Source organism: Electrona antarctica (genome assembly GCF_951216825.1).
Source record: "Electrona antarctica genome assembly, chromosome: 23".
Classification (NCBI taxonomy): Eukaryota; Metazoa; Chordata; class Actinopteri; order Myctophiformes; family Myctophidae; genus Electrona; species Electrona antarctica.
In genome coordinates, this window is record NC_136804.1 from 30,242,637 (window position 1) to 30,255,465 (window position 12,829).

Here is a 12,829-nt window from a genome sequence, read left to right on the forward strand (position 1 = left end):
ATAGCTTGTAGATCTGTCCTTTTGGACAACACTGTCGTACTACAGGGAATAATGTTCATTGTGATATGAAGATAGCTTGTAGATCTGTCCTTTTGGACAACACTGTCGTACTACAGAGAATAATGTTCATTGTGATATGAAGATAGCTTGTACACTCGTTCTATTGAACAAGACACCATTGCATGTTTACACTAGATGGCATGCATCATTATGTTAGTTAATCTTACCTTCGCGTTAAAATTTACATTACACTTTAGTTAATTTCCTTGAACATGAACTTGATCTAATCTGTGTTGATAACCACTGATTATACATAATCTACATTTACAGACTTGTTGGCTCTAAACTCCAAAAGCCAGAATATGAGATTGTGGCTTCAGCTCTCAGCTCTATGCCTTCACATCTAAAAGAATTGGACATCAGTTATAATGACATAACGGATGTATCCATGGACGTGCTCACTGCTGGATTGAAGAGTCCAAATTGTGAACTGGAGATACTGAGGTCAGATTATTCTTTTGATTAGTTCTGTTTTATCATGTTGTTTGATAGTAGAGTCTAGAGTGTGAATTAAGTTGACACCATGGTATCCCACACTGATTATAATAATAATATGGTCAGAGTTTGTGTTGTCTAGTTTGCACTCTCGCATCACAATATGCTACGGTATAACTACACTATGTGATCACAGTGGCTGATATGGAATGATCATTATCAATGCTACGGTACAGTAACTACAATATGTGATCCCTCATGGCTGCTAGGGAACTATCATTTCCTGTCAGTTAGCTTGCTGTTTCCAGTCAGTTAGTTACGGTACACTACAATCTGTGAACTAATAAGATTGCACTTTCAAGGAAGTGATGTAATAATGATGTATTATGTGTACTTTCTTAATTACTATATTTGTATACCCAGTAACTTAACCTGTCTGTCTGTCTGTCTGTCTGTCTGTCTGTCTGTCTGTCTGTCTGTTAGCTTCCTGTTTCATGTAGGTTATCTTCCTGTTTCCTGTCAGTTAGCTTCCTGTTGGAGGAAGATGATTTACTTCACATTATTCCCGCCTGCAACTCTTGGGGTCTTTACTCCAAAACTCTGATATTCAATCCATATATTTCATGTGTAATTACAGACTTGTTGGCTGTAGTATGACGCAGACAGGATTTGAAGTTCTGCTCTCAGCTCTCAGCTCTAATCTTCTCCATTTGAAAGAATTGGACCTCCGTTCCATCTGGATGCAGGAATCACAACTGCTCCAGCTCTGTGCAGTACTGAAGAGTCCACAGTGTAGACTGCAGATCCTGAGGTAAAGAATGTGTGTTCTCTCTGTGTGGATCTCTACTTGAACATCAACAGCAGTTTGTTAAATATGTATTTCTCTACAGGTTGTCAGGAGTCACAGAGGAAGGCTGTTCTTCTCTGGCTTCAGCTGTGACCTGTCAGCGTGGCAGCGGTGGCCGAACGGATAGCGGCGCGGTCTAGATACCGGAAGGTTCCCAGTTCGAATCAGCCGTCCGACACGTTAAAATTACCACCGCTGAAATGCCCTTGAACAAGGCATCAACCACTACGATGAAATGTGTTCTATGAGCAGGGCCTGGCTGGAAACAAGTTCTTGAGCTTAGCCCAGATACCCTGGGTAAATATAGATTTCATTTCATTTCATTTCATTCCAACCCCTCCTCCCAGCTGAAACAGCTGGACTTGAACTTCAGCCACTTAGGAGACTCTGGTCAGAAAACACTGTCTGCTGCAGTGGAGACTGTCAAGTGAGTAGACTATAGACCAATTATTTGTTACAAACATTGGGACTGGGCGCACGGGTGACTGTTTCATGTAATCAATTCCCAACAGATCTCCAAACCTGTTGTTTTGGGGAGCGCTGGTTTCAGTCCATTCAACCTCCTCTTGTGTGTTGGCTAGTGAGGTGCACCCTAGGAGACATTTATACTTCATTGCGCAACAGTATTGTGCACAGAGAACAGCTGATATACAAGCTCACATCGCATTGCGGACGTGACTGTTGTGAGCATAGAGGTCTGCGTGCGCGACACCATCGCGGGACGAAGCATAACTTATACTTGATGGGCTGCAGGTGCGTGTGCAGCCATGGACAAACAGGCTCTGCTGCCGTGACCATGTGTTCTCATGACAGCAACAGGAGGTGTGGTTTTGAGGACAACTGTTTTGAATTGCTATTATTGTTCAAATATAACAGAAACCAAGGATTATATATTTCAAGGGCGAGAGATCACAATAAAAATCCTAATCATTCTTCCTTCACACTGGGAGAAAAACAGCATCTGCGTGCGCATGCTGGTGCTTATCAGTGTGACGTCGTCTGATAAGGACTGATCTATAGACTGTGTCCATGTTGGTTAGTGAGTAGACTATAGGACTGTGTCCATGTTGGTTAATGAGTAGACTACAGGACTGTGTCCATGTTGGTTAGTGAGTAGACTATAGGACTGTGTCCATGTTGGTTAGTGAGTAGACTATAGGACTGTGTCCATGTTGGTTAGTGAGTATATAGGACTGTGTCCATGCTGGTTAATGAGTAGACTATAGGACTGTGTCCATGTTGGTTAGTGAGTAGACTATAGGACTGTGTCCATGTTGGTTAGTGAGTAGACTATAGGACTGTGTCCATGTTGGTTAGTGAGTAGACTATAGGACTGTGTCCATGTTGGTTAGTGAGTATATAGGACTGTGTCTATGTTGGTTAGTGAGTAGACTATAGGACTGTGTCCATGTTGGTTAGTGAGTAGACTATAGGACTGTGTCCATGTTGGTTAGTGAGTAGACTATAGGACTGTGTCCATGTTGGTTAGTGAGTATATAGGACTGTGTCTATGTTGGTTAGTGAGTAGACTATAGGACTGTGTCCATGTTGGTTAGTGAGTAGACTATAGGACTGTGTCCATGTTGGTTAGTGAGTAGACTGCAGGACTGTGTCCATGTTGGTTAGTGAGTAGACTATAGGACTGTGTCCATGTTGGTTAGTGAGTAGACTATAGGACTGTGTCCATGTTGGTTAGTGAGTAGACTATAGGACTGTGTCCATGTTGGTTAATGAGTATATAGGACTGTGTCCATGTTGGTTAGTGAGTAGACTGCAGGACTGTGTCCATGTTGGTTAGTGAGTAGACTATAGGACTGTGTCCATGTTGGTTAGTGAGTAGACTATAGGACTGTGTCCATGTTGGTTAGTGAGTAGACTATAGGACTGTGTCCATGTTGGTTAGTGAGTAGACTATAGGACTGTGTCCATGTTGGTTAGTGAGTAGACTATAGGACTGTGTCCATGTTGGTTAGTGAGTAGACTATAGGACTGTGTCTATGTTGGTTAGTGAGTAGACTATAGGACTGTGTCCATGTTGGTTAGTGAGTAGACTACAGGACTGTGTCCATGTTGGTTAGTGAGTAGACTATAGGACTGTGTCCATGTTGGTTAGTGCAGTGTTTTGTTTAGAATTCCACCTGGTGACACCTGGTGCAACCTATACGTTGGATACTGTGTTCATGATTTGAAGCATTTTGTTCAAAGCAAGCCACTCCTGCAAACTATGGAAGCCAATCTTATCCAAATCTGAGAGATGCGTCTTAATCACAGTTCCAATGTGCGTCGTGTTTGGACAAAATCTGTGGGAGAATGATCAAAACATGTGTTTAGTAGCCTAAATAGTTGGTGCCGCTAAAACAGGCCGATATGAGACATTAAGCAGCGTAGGTTTTTACTTGATGCATTGTTGTTCTACTTCCTACAGTGTGAATCATGAAGGAGAACACTGGACTAAACCTCAACTCTTTACAAGATGTGAGTCTGTCTGTCTGTCTGTCTGTCTGTCTGTCTGTCTGTCTGTCTGTCTGTGTCACCATATAAAAGGACAGGTGTTTTCAATGAATCTATCATGGTTAAAATGGAGTTTGAAGCTACAATGGGTTTGTATAGGAAGGGTTTGGGGCAGCTAAAATTAATATCAAATATCTAAATACTGAATCGAGCAGCTTAAAAACTGTCCGGTGTGTTCACATAAGTCTGAGTAGACGATAAAATGACCAAAGCTTTTTTTTAAAAAGTGGAATATCCCTTTGAGGGTCCAATTTTGGAGCTCTGGCTCATGGACTAAGAACCAAAAAGAACTGAACCGGTTCCCTCTGAGAACAAACCGTTGGAAAAAGGGGGCTGAGTGTGTGTGTGTGTCGCTCAGTGCATGCCATGATGTTTTTAATGTTTACTGTGTTGTTTTCTCATCAGATTTCCAGTGTCTCACGCTGGACATAAACACAGCATACAGAGGATGCTCTCTGTCTGAGAACAACAGGAAGGTGACGCGGGCGGAACAGCCTCATTCATATCCTGATCATCCGGACAGGTTCGACAACGTGCCTCAGGTTCTGTGTGCAGAGAGTGTGGCCGGACGCTGGTATGGTGAGGTGGAGTGGAGTGGACGGGCTCGTATAGCACTGACTCGCAGTGCCATCGGTAGGAAAGGCCAGGGGCGTGTGCTCGGATGGAAGGACGTGGACAGTCTGCTCGGATGGAATGAGGTGTCCTGGAGTCTTTTCTGTAGTGATGCCCACCATGGCGACATGTACTCTGTCGTACACAATAGTAAGGTCACGAACCTTCCTATCCGTGCCTCTGGCTCCAACCGAGTAGCAGTGTTTCTCGACTGTCCCGCTGGGACTCTGTCCTTCTACAGAGTGTTAGAGGACACTCTGACACACCTGTACACCTTCCAGAACACATTCACTGAACCTCTCTACGCCGGCTTTGGGATTTACCCTGACTCCTCTGTGTCTCTGTGTGAGGACATACGGGCTGTGAGGACAGACAGACAGACTGTGAGGACAGACAGACAGGCTGTGAGCACTGACGTTGTGTTGAAAGACGAACAGTGTGTTGTATCATAATTTAATAATCAGGTGTGGTGGGGGGGTGTTTACAGATGACAGTGAAGTGACAATTTAATGATTTTTCTTTTTCCTTTTTAATACCTCAAAGAAAGAGGCAAATTGTGAAAAATGCCGATCTACAAGCTCACAATGCCATATTGCAACAATATAATATATGGAATGAGTGGAAGCGAGTCAAACTAAATGTAATGCCTCAACTCAATTCCAAGTGCCTGTCAGGATGGATAGCACATTTAAACATGAATATTGGATAGTTTAATTGATAATGGAAAAATGAACACTTACTCCAATGAAGGGTTTTGAAAATCATTGTATGTTACCTATAAGATGTAATTTCACATTTATGTTGAACCTTTCATGTATGTTTACTCATATCTTCAATAAAATGTAACCAGTGCTCTTGTATTTACATTGCGCCAAAGTTACATTAATGAATACTGTTTATAAAAAATAAAAAATGGATGTACAGTAAATTTGTGCAGTAAGGGTCAGTCACTTTCTGTACTGAGATCACACACACACACACACACACACACACACACACACACACACACACACACACACACACACACACACACACACACACACACACACACACACACACACACACACACAGTCGTCCATTTGCAATGAATCTAGTATTAGATAAGTCGGTTGGAACCCCAAATAATTGATAGAATAAAAATGTCAATAGATTCTGTTACTATTGGGTATTTGTATTTGTATTTATTTATTCAGCACAGTATAAAAACAACACAGTGAACATGTAAATATAAGAAGGGTAAAGTGCTAGGCTGAGGCAAAAAAGCCCAACCTATGTTAATCACAATGAAACATTGTACAAGAGATATAGAATATCCAGAAGGGTATGCTAAATAACATACTAAAACATTTGGAAAATCTAAGTTCTGGAAAGGCATCATTTTGTGTAAGGTACAATTGCCTCAATGTCATCTTCGATGTCAAATCACTCCGAGCCCATGCATGGACTAATAGCCCTTGGTCTCGGAGTGATTTTTGACTTTTTTTCAAATCCTCAAAAATGATGAAAAACCACGCGCTATAGCATGCCGTCCGAGACCATGGACTATTCTCTATATTCAGACCGCAGCCATCTTGCCAGCAAGGTGATACCTAGGTGACACTTCCCATAGAGAGCCCATTCTCTATGGTTTTGTATTTTTATTCAAATCCTCATAAATGATGAAAAACGAGGATTTGAAAAAAAGACGAAAATCACCTTTAGACCTTCAATCTAACACTCTCCCAGTTATTTCGGCTTGCAAGTGTCAGAATTTATTTTTGCATTGATTGTTACTTCTACAAAAATAAGAAAGACAAAACATTTGTTGCACAGTTTTGCAACATCTAACATAGGGAAGCACATGGGAAAGTTTTTGTACATCTCGTACAGTTTCTCCCCCAGTGAGATCAGCCTGAGAGTCATATGGTTTTCTGTCCTGCCGAAACACGGGACTGAACCAGGGACCTTTGCGGAAAATGTCCCAGCCTGCCTGCATCTGTGCGTATTTATAAGCTTATCATGTAAATCATGACATGTAATAAACCTAGTGCATTCAACAAAAACATATAAATAAACATAATTCTCCACCAATCATTGTCAATGGCATTTAATGTTTGAGTTAGGAACATATGAAGTAAATTATCCATTCATTGTCAATGGGAATTTAATGTTTGTGTTAGGACAAAAATCTACACTAAAGCTGAATATAGAAGGGGCTAGCGCCCCTAAAAAAATAATCCTCACACTCCACGTGGAGTTTTACAAATTTCTAAGTTCTTCGCTTGAAAAATGAAAGCATTTCCCTTCTAGCAGGTGTTGGAAATATGAGTCATTATCAAAGCAACCACTAGATGGTGGTATAAGGCTTTGAATTAAAAACAGTGTATTCTTCAGGCTCATCATCATCATCTTGTTTTAAATACAGGATTGTGTGGTCAAGTGATAACTACATGATTAAACATGAAAACATCAACGTTTATGGAAAGCCGTCCTGAAGTGTACAGTATGTTACACCTTTCTTTCAAAGTCTGTCTCTTTTTGAGTTGATTAAAATTTTCTACAGCATTTTGCATCATCTTTGTGAAAGTCTGATTTACAGTACTTTGTTTGCTTTTAATGTTTTCATCACGTTCACCTGTTCATGTCCTTTTTGTAAACTTGAAAATATCAATAAACAGACTGTTGGGAAAAAAATCTTTGATGCTGAATTAGATGTCCAGTCATAACCACCACGACCCACGCCTATCTCAAAGTCAATCACTAAGCAAAGCAAAGCAAAGTTACTATATTTACCCAGGGTAACTGGACTAAGCATCAGATACTTGTTTACAGCCAGGCCCTGCTCATAGAACATTTCATGGTAGTGGTTCAATGCCTTGCTCAAGGGCACTTCAGCAGTGGTCATTTTAACGTGCCGGTCCGGGGATACGAACTGGCGACCTTCCGGTATCAAGACCGCTCCGCAAACCGTTTGGCCACCGCAGCGGCCGCTGCCACTATGGCATGTTCAAGAGGCTATAGCCTAACTGCAGGGCGTATCACACATTATGGTCAAAACATATTGTTCTGCCTGCTGAGCAAAACATACGGGAATGACAAATAGTGCAAATAGTTGACAATAGCCCGATAATGTTTACAGATAAAGCTTAGGTCTGGGTAATATATGAACAGTGGGTGATGTTTTATATTGAACTTGTTTTTGGGCAGTGGCCTACACAGTGGCCTACACAGCTGGCGTGGTTGAGTTTTATAGTTGGAAGAATGCCTGCAGCTATTTTACTGTTTGTTTGCACATATGCTTTCCATTTAGATGTGTCTAGGGTCTGATAGAATTCATTTAGATGTGTCTAGGGTCTGATAGAATTCATTTAGATGTGTCTAGGGTCTGATAGAATTAATTTAGATGTGTCTAGGGTCTGACAGAATTCATTTAGATGTGTCTAGGGTCTGATAGAATTCATTTAGATGTGTCTAGGGTCTGATAGAATTCCATTTAGATGTGTCTAGGGTCTGATAGAATTCCATTTAGATGTGTCTAGGGTCTGATAGAATTCATTTAGATGTGTCTAGGGTCTGATAGAATTCCATTTAGATGTGTCTAGGGTCTGATAGAATTCATTTAGATGTGTCTAGGGTCTGATAGAATTCATTTAGATGTGTCTAGGGTCTGATAGAATTCATTTAGATGTGTCTAGGGTCTGATAGAATTCATTTAGATGTGTCTAGGGTCTGATAGAATGCCAATTGAAATAGTGCCAATAATGGATATGTTGTTAGACTATTCACGCGCGCGCGCGCGCACGCACGCAGGCAGGCACACACGCACGCTGCACTAAGCAGCAATTATGATTCATATATTATGTCACATGAGCAGTTATCTCTGGTGATTCTGACAATATCATACTGACCATGACACTGACATGATACTGACATGATACTGACCATGATACTGGCATGATACTGACATGATACTGACATGATACTGACCATGATACTGACATGAAACTGACCATGATACTGGCATGATACTGACCATGATACTGACCACGACATGATCTTGATATTGACATGTTACTGACCATGATACTGACATGATACTGACATGATACTGGCATGATACTGCCCATGGTACTGACCATGATACTGACCATTATACTGACATGATACTGACATGATACTGGCCATGATACTGACCATGATACTGACCATGATACTGACATGATACAGAAACAAACAATGTATAAACAACAACAAGCATTGCAGTACAATATAATACTGATACAACAGGGCTAAGAGATCACAGAGTCAGTGAGACTGGACTGTGGCCTGAATAGAAACATGATTAATGCTCGGCTGTCTAAATACAGTCTTTTGTATTTGTAATAATGGTCCATAGCTGCAGCAGCGCAGCAGGAAGCGCACCGCACCGGAGGACACATAATGGAAGTTCCTGTCTCCGAGTTATTGTGAATAATGGGAGAACCGCAAAGGGGCAATTCCTAGACCCGATATTCGCCTCGCCCGACTACTAGCAGGAAGGAGTAATAGGGGGCCTGCAGCAGTGTAGTTTTTGTTGACTAAAACTAAGACGAAAAATGTCCGTCGACTACCTTTTTTCACTGACGAAAGCTAAATGGGAACTAAATGAAAACGAATCTATTATGACTAAAACTAAGACTAAATATATTGACAATGTCATCAACAGATAGAAACTAGACTAAAATGTTAGGAAGGGACTAGTGGACAAGAGATCCAGTATAGCCCAAGTCATTTTACACTTGGTTGTATGCTGAAATTAGCCGATCTACAACCTCACAACGCAACGCGTTGTGAGCTTGTATATTTTACAGTGTATTTATATAGTGTATCAGAGCCTCAGCCTGATGGCCTCAACAAGTCTAATGTCTCCCCCGGTCCATAGACAGTGATATCCCTTTGGTCTAGTGGTTAAGATATTGGACTTTCACGTGGGAGACCTGAGCTCGAACCCTGGGCGTTACATGTGCATGGGGCTCATGAGAACTCGGGGAATATATATATATATATATATATAAAAAACTCCTATATTGACTTAACATCAGTTTTTAAGAGTCTGTACTGTACAAGTGGTCCTGGGAAGTGGACCGGGGGCCTCTTTCGGGTCACTGTCTACTGTAAGCTGTAAAACGCAGCATGCAGCGACTGCTGCCTTCATGACAAATAAAGAGCTAACGTTTTAAGTGTACATCCATGCATGGGAACCGAGGGGCCCTCTCCTCAGTTCTTGACCCTGATACATGGTTATATGGGTGCCCACCCGAGAAGGGCATCTCTAGGATATAGAACTATAACGGACAGATTGTGAAAAATAATGTCCGATGTATCCTTTGTGTATTGCACCGGATGGGGAGTTTGATAGTGAAGACTTTACTTTGATCGTGTTGATTATTAAACACTTTGACCCCCAATCACGGGTTACCCGACCTAATTGATATAGACCCCCCCCTCAAACAAGTTACCCGAGTTTTGTTTTATCTGTTTTATTCGCCGATTGTGATAACTTTTAAGAAATACAAGGTTTTCAGCGGACACTGTGATACGTCACCCGTTTGGATCACGCGACCGGAAGAACAAATGTGAACAGATTTGACTGAGAGCCTGCCATCGCGCAAACTCCAGATTTATTTATTTTTTAATCCAAAATGAGTTAATATCACAGGCAGACTCTTCACATACTAGAGCATGTCTGAAATAAGTGTCAGAGCTGAAATCGATACGTAAATATGAAATAAATGCTTAAACATGTAGCTAGGTGTAATGTTAGAGACCACAGAAGTGAACCTTTAAAGCCTGTTTTCTCAACTCGCTGGTTTCTGCAAGAAGGCCATATCTCCAAAACTGGTGGGGCAAACTGAACAACCAATATGTCAATTTGAAGCTATGATTCCCTGCTTTCATGATGACATAAAAAAAATAATCAAAGAAATCCAATGGCAGTCCCTCAAAAAATCTGGTCACAAATATAAATCTCTAATAACGCTTTTCAGGGCTTCTCGAGGCACAATGCATTGCCTATGGGGGGGAGTCATGGCAGCCTCCATGTCGCTCTGTTCACCGTTATTGTTGTCGATCGGGACCGTTGAGAATATTTTTCAAAACTATGACAAGCGATGGCACTATTTTAAGGCGGACTTTCATGAAATGAAGATATGTTAATGACCGGGTAGCCTCGGAAACCTCAAGCCTCACCACACAGAGGTTCAGTTTCGTTAAATTGCGATTGAAGCCACCAAAGGCCAAAGACACACAGTACCGGTCTACCAAACATTTCTAGTGACTAGTGCATTTTCATCGTCAAGACGGTTCTATTCACTCACGTTCTATGCTCCAGGGTGGACACATACTGAGATGGAATGGATGGAGAGTCTGTTTCTGTTCTCACGTCCCAGGAATATAGATAATGTTTTACTGAAAGCCCATAACTATGAAATGCTTGGGACGAGAGAATAACCATTTAAGGACTAAAGCTCTTTGAAAGACGAATGGGCGTCTGACAGACAACATATTCTCAAATGTTTTTTTTGTGGCTTTTGCCATTTATTTTATATTTTTTTTATGGAGGGACAGACAGTAGGCTGACAGGAAATGGGGAGAGAGATGGGGGGAAGACATGCAGTAAAGGCCGTCGGGATCGGGAGTCGAACCCGCGGCACACTGCCAGACTGGATTGCCAGCCAAGGTGCCTGGACCACTGAGCCATGGCCCAGGCCGAGACAACATATTCCATCCAAGGGGTGTACTTGTTCAGACTTCAGACGTGACAAGAGATTAGTGGTGGTCATACTTAAGTAAAAGTATCAATACTGCAATGTACAAATACTCCTGTTACATTTTGAACATGAGAAATGGGACATGCTGCATTATATTTTGGTACTTGAAGTACATTTAGATTTCCTTCCAATTTTTAGTTAGTAGTTACTTTGGAGATTTACATTTTGATTAGAAAACATACATTAACCACTTCAACGCTATACATTTTGGCAATTTGAAAATAGCCGATCTACAAGCTCACAATGCGTCGCGTTGCGACGCATTGTGAGCTTGTAGATCGGCTGATTTCAATAGATTTACACATAGATGTACACATTTTGAACTTGTGCAATGGGACATTCTGCAGTATGAGTACTTTTACTTTTAGTACACTAAATGCTGATACTTTTGTACTTTTACTCAAGTACATTTTCAATTCCGTACTTCAAGTCATTCTAAATTGCAGTATTGGTACTTTTACTTAAGTAAAACAATTGAGTACTTCCACCAGTGTTACGTGAGTACTTTTTCCACCACTGTCGTATAAGTGCCATCAGAATAATCCATGGCAATCCAGCCAGTGTAGTTTTGGAGATGAACCAGCTAGCTGACCAGTAGCAAGGCTAAACGTAAAGATTGGTGTTAATCAGGCTGTGACTGCCATGCAGTCATTGCCTTGTACTCTGTTGCAGGATTGCACCAACATGGATTACATTAATCCTGGGTCTGATTTAGGGTTAGAAAAAAAAAACTAGGTTATAATCAGTCGAAGACATGTTGCACATCTTAATTGTACACATGGATTGCCTTTGTACAGTACGATGAGTTACTGTAGATTCTGAGGGGAGTGGAAAAAAGGATGGGGAGTGGAAATACTATACAAAAGTGGCACAGCACAGCAGCTCGCTCCCATGGAGACAGATGACAGATTTTGTAAGTCTGTTTGGCTGGAAAACTCATTATTATAAAATCCTGTCTTGAATTTTCCTGCAAGAAACACACTTTAATCACACCCAGTGAAAATGTGCAAATATGCTGTCAATCAAAATGAGACATAAACCTCATCCCGGAGGTTTAAATATAACAAATCCAGTTTTGACTTGAAAATATTTGAATGCAATTTAGTGGTGGAAATTAAACGGAAATTGCCAAAGGTTTAAATTGAACCAGGATGAAATGTGAACTAGATTTGAACTAGGTTTAAAATTTGGTGCAACAGGATTTAGATAAACCATGATTTAATCCAATTTAAAATTTAAACTATGTTGGTGCAACCGACCATAAGTGTCCTTATAATGCCTGAATTTAACTTCTCAAATTGAGCTGAAAGAGAACAAGGGTCGGCAGTCATGTCTTGGACAACCCTTCCTTAATTTGTTTGATTTAATTTGGCCTGTGGCAAATACACTGAAACTCCAAGTGTCCTTATGGCACCTGTCCCCAACCCAAAAAAAACGAAGTTATAGCGAATTATTGCGCTGACACAGAACAAGGGACTGCAGTCACGTCTTACACAACACTTCCTTATTCTCTTGTTAATTTGTTTGATTTAATTTGACCCGTGGCAAATACACAGAAGGCAGTTATACCGATGAT

The 12,829-nt window shown here is 41.1% G+C and overlaps 1 protein-coding gene across 1 annotated transcript in view; it reads left to right on the forward strand.

Moving 5' to 3' along the window:
* Window positions 1-5,234, forward strand: part of LOC306916747 (uncharacterized protein) — a 43,993-nt gene extending 38,759 nt beyond the window's left edge. The window contains exons 21-24 of the mRNA XM_079494763.1: window positions 331-504; window positions 1,133-1,306; window positions 1,386-1,470; window positions 4,066-5,234. Coding sequence (XP_079350889.1) covers window positions 331-504; window positions 1,133-1,306; window positions 1,386-1,470; window positions 4,066-4,917 — 1,285 coding nt within the window. The 3' untranslated portion in view covers window positions 4,918-5,234. The remainder of the gene's footprint in view (window positions 1-330; window positions 505-1,132; window positions 1,307-1,385; window positions 1,471-4,065) is intronic.
* The last annotated feature ends 7,595 nt before the right edge of the window (window positions 5,235-12,829 follow it).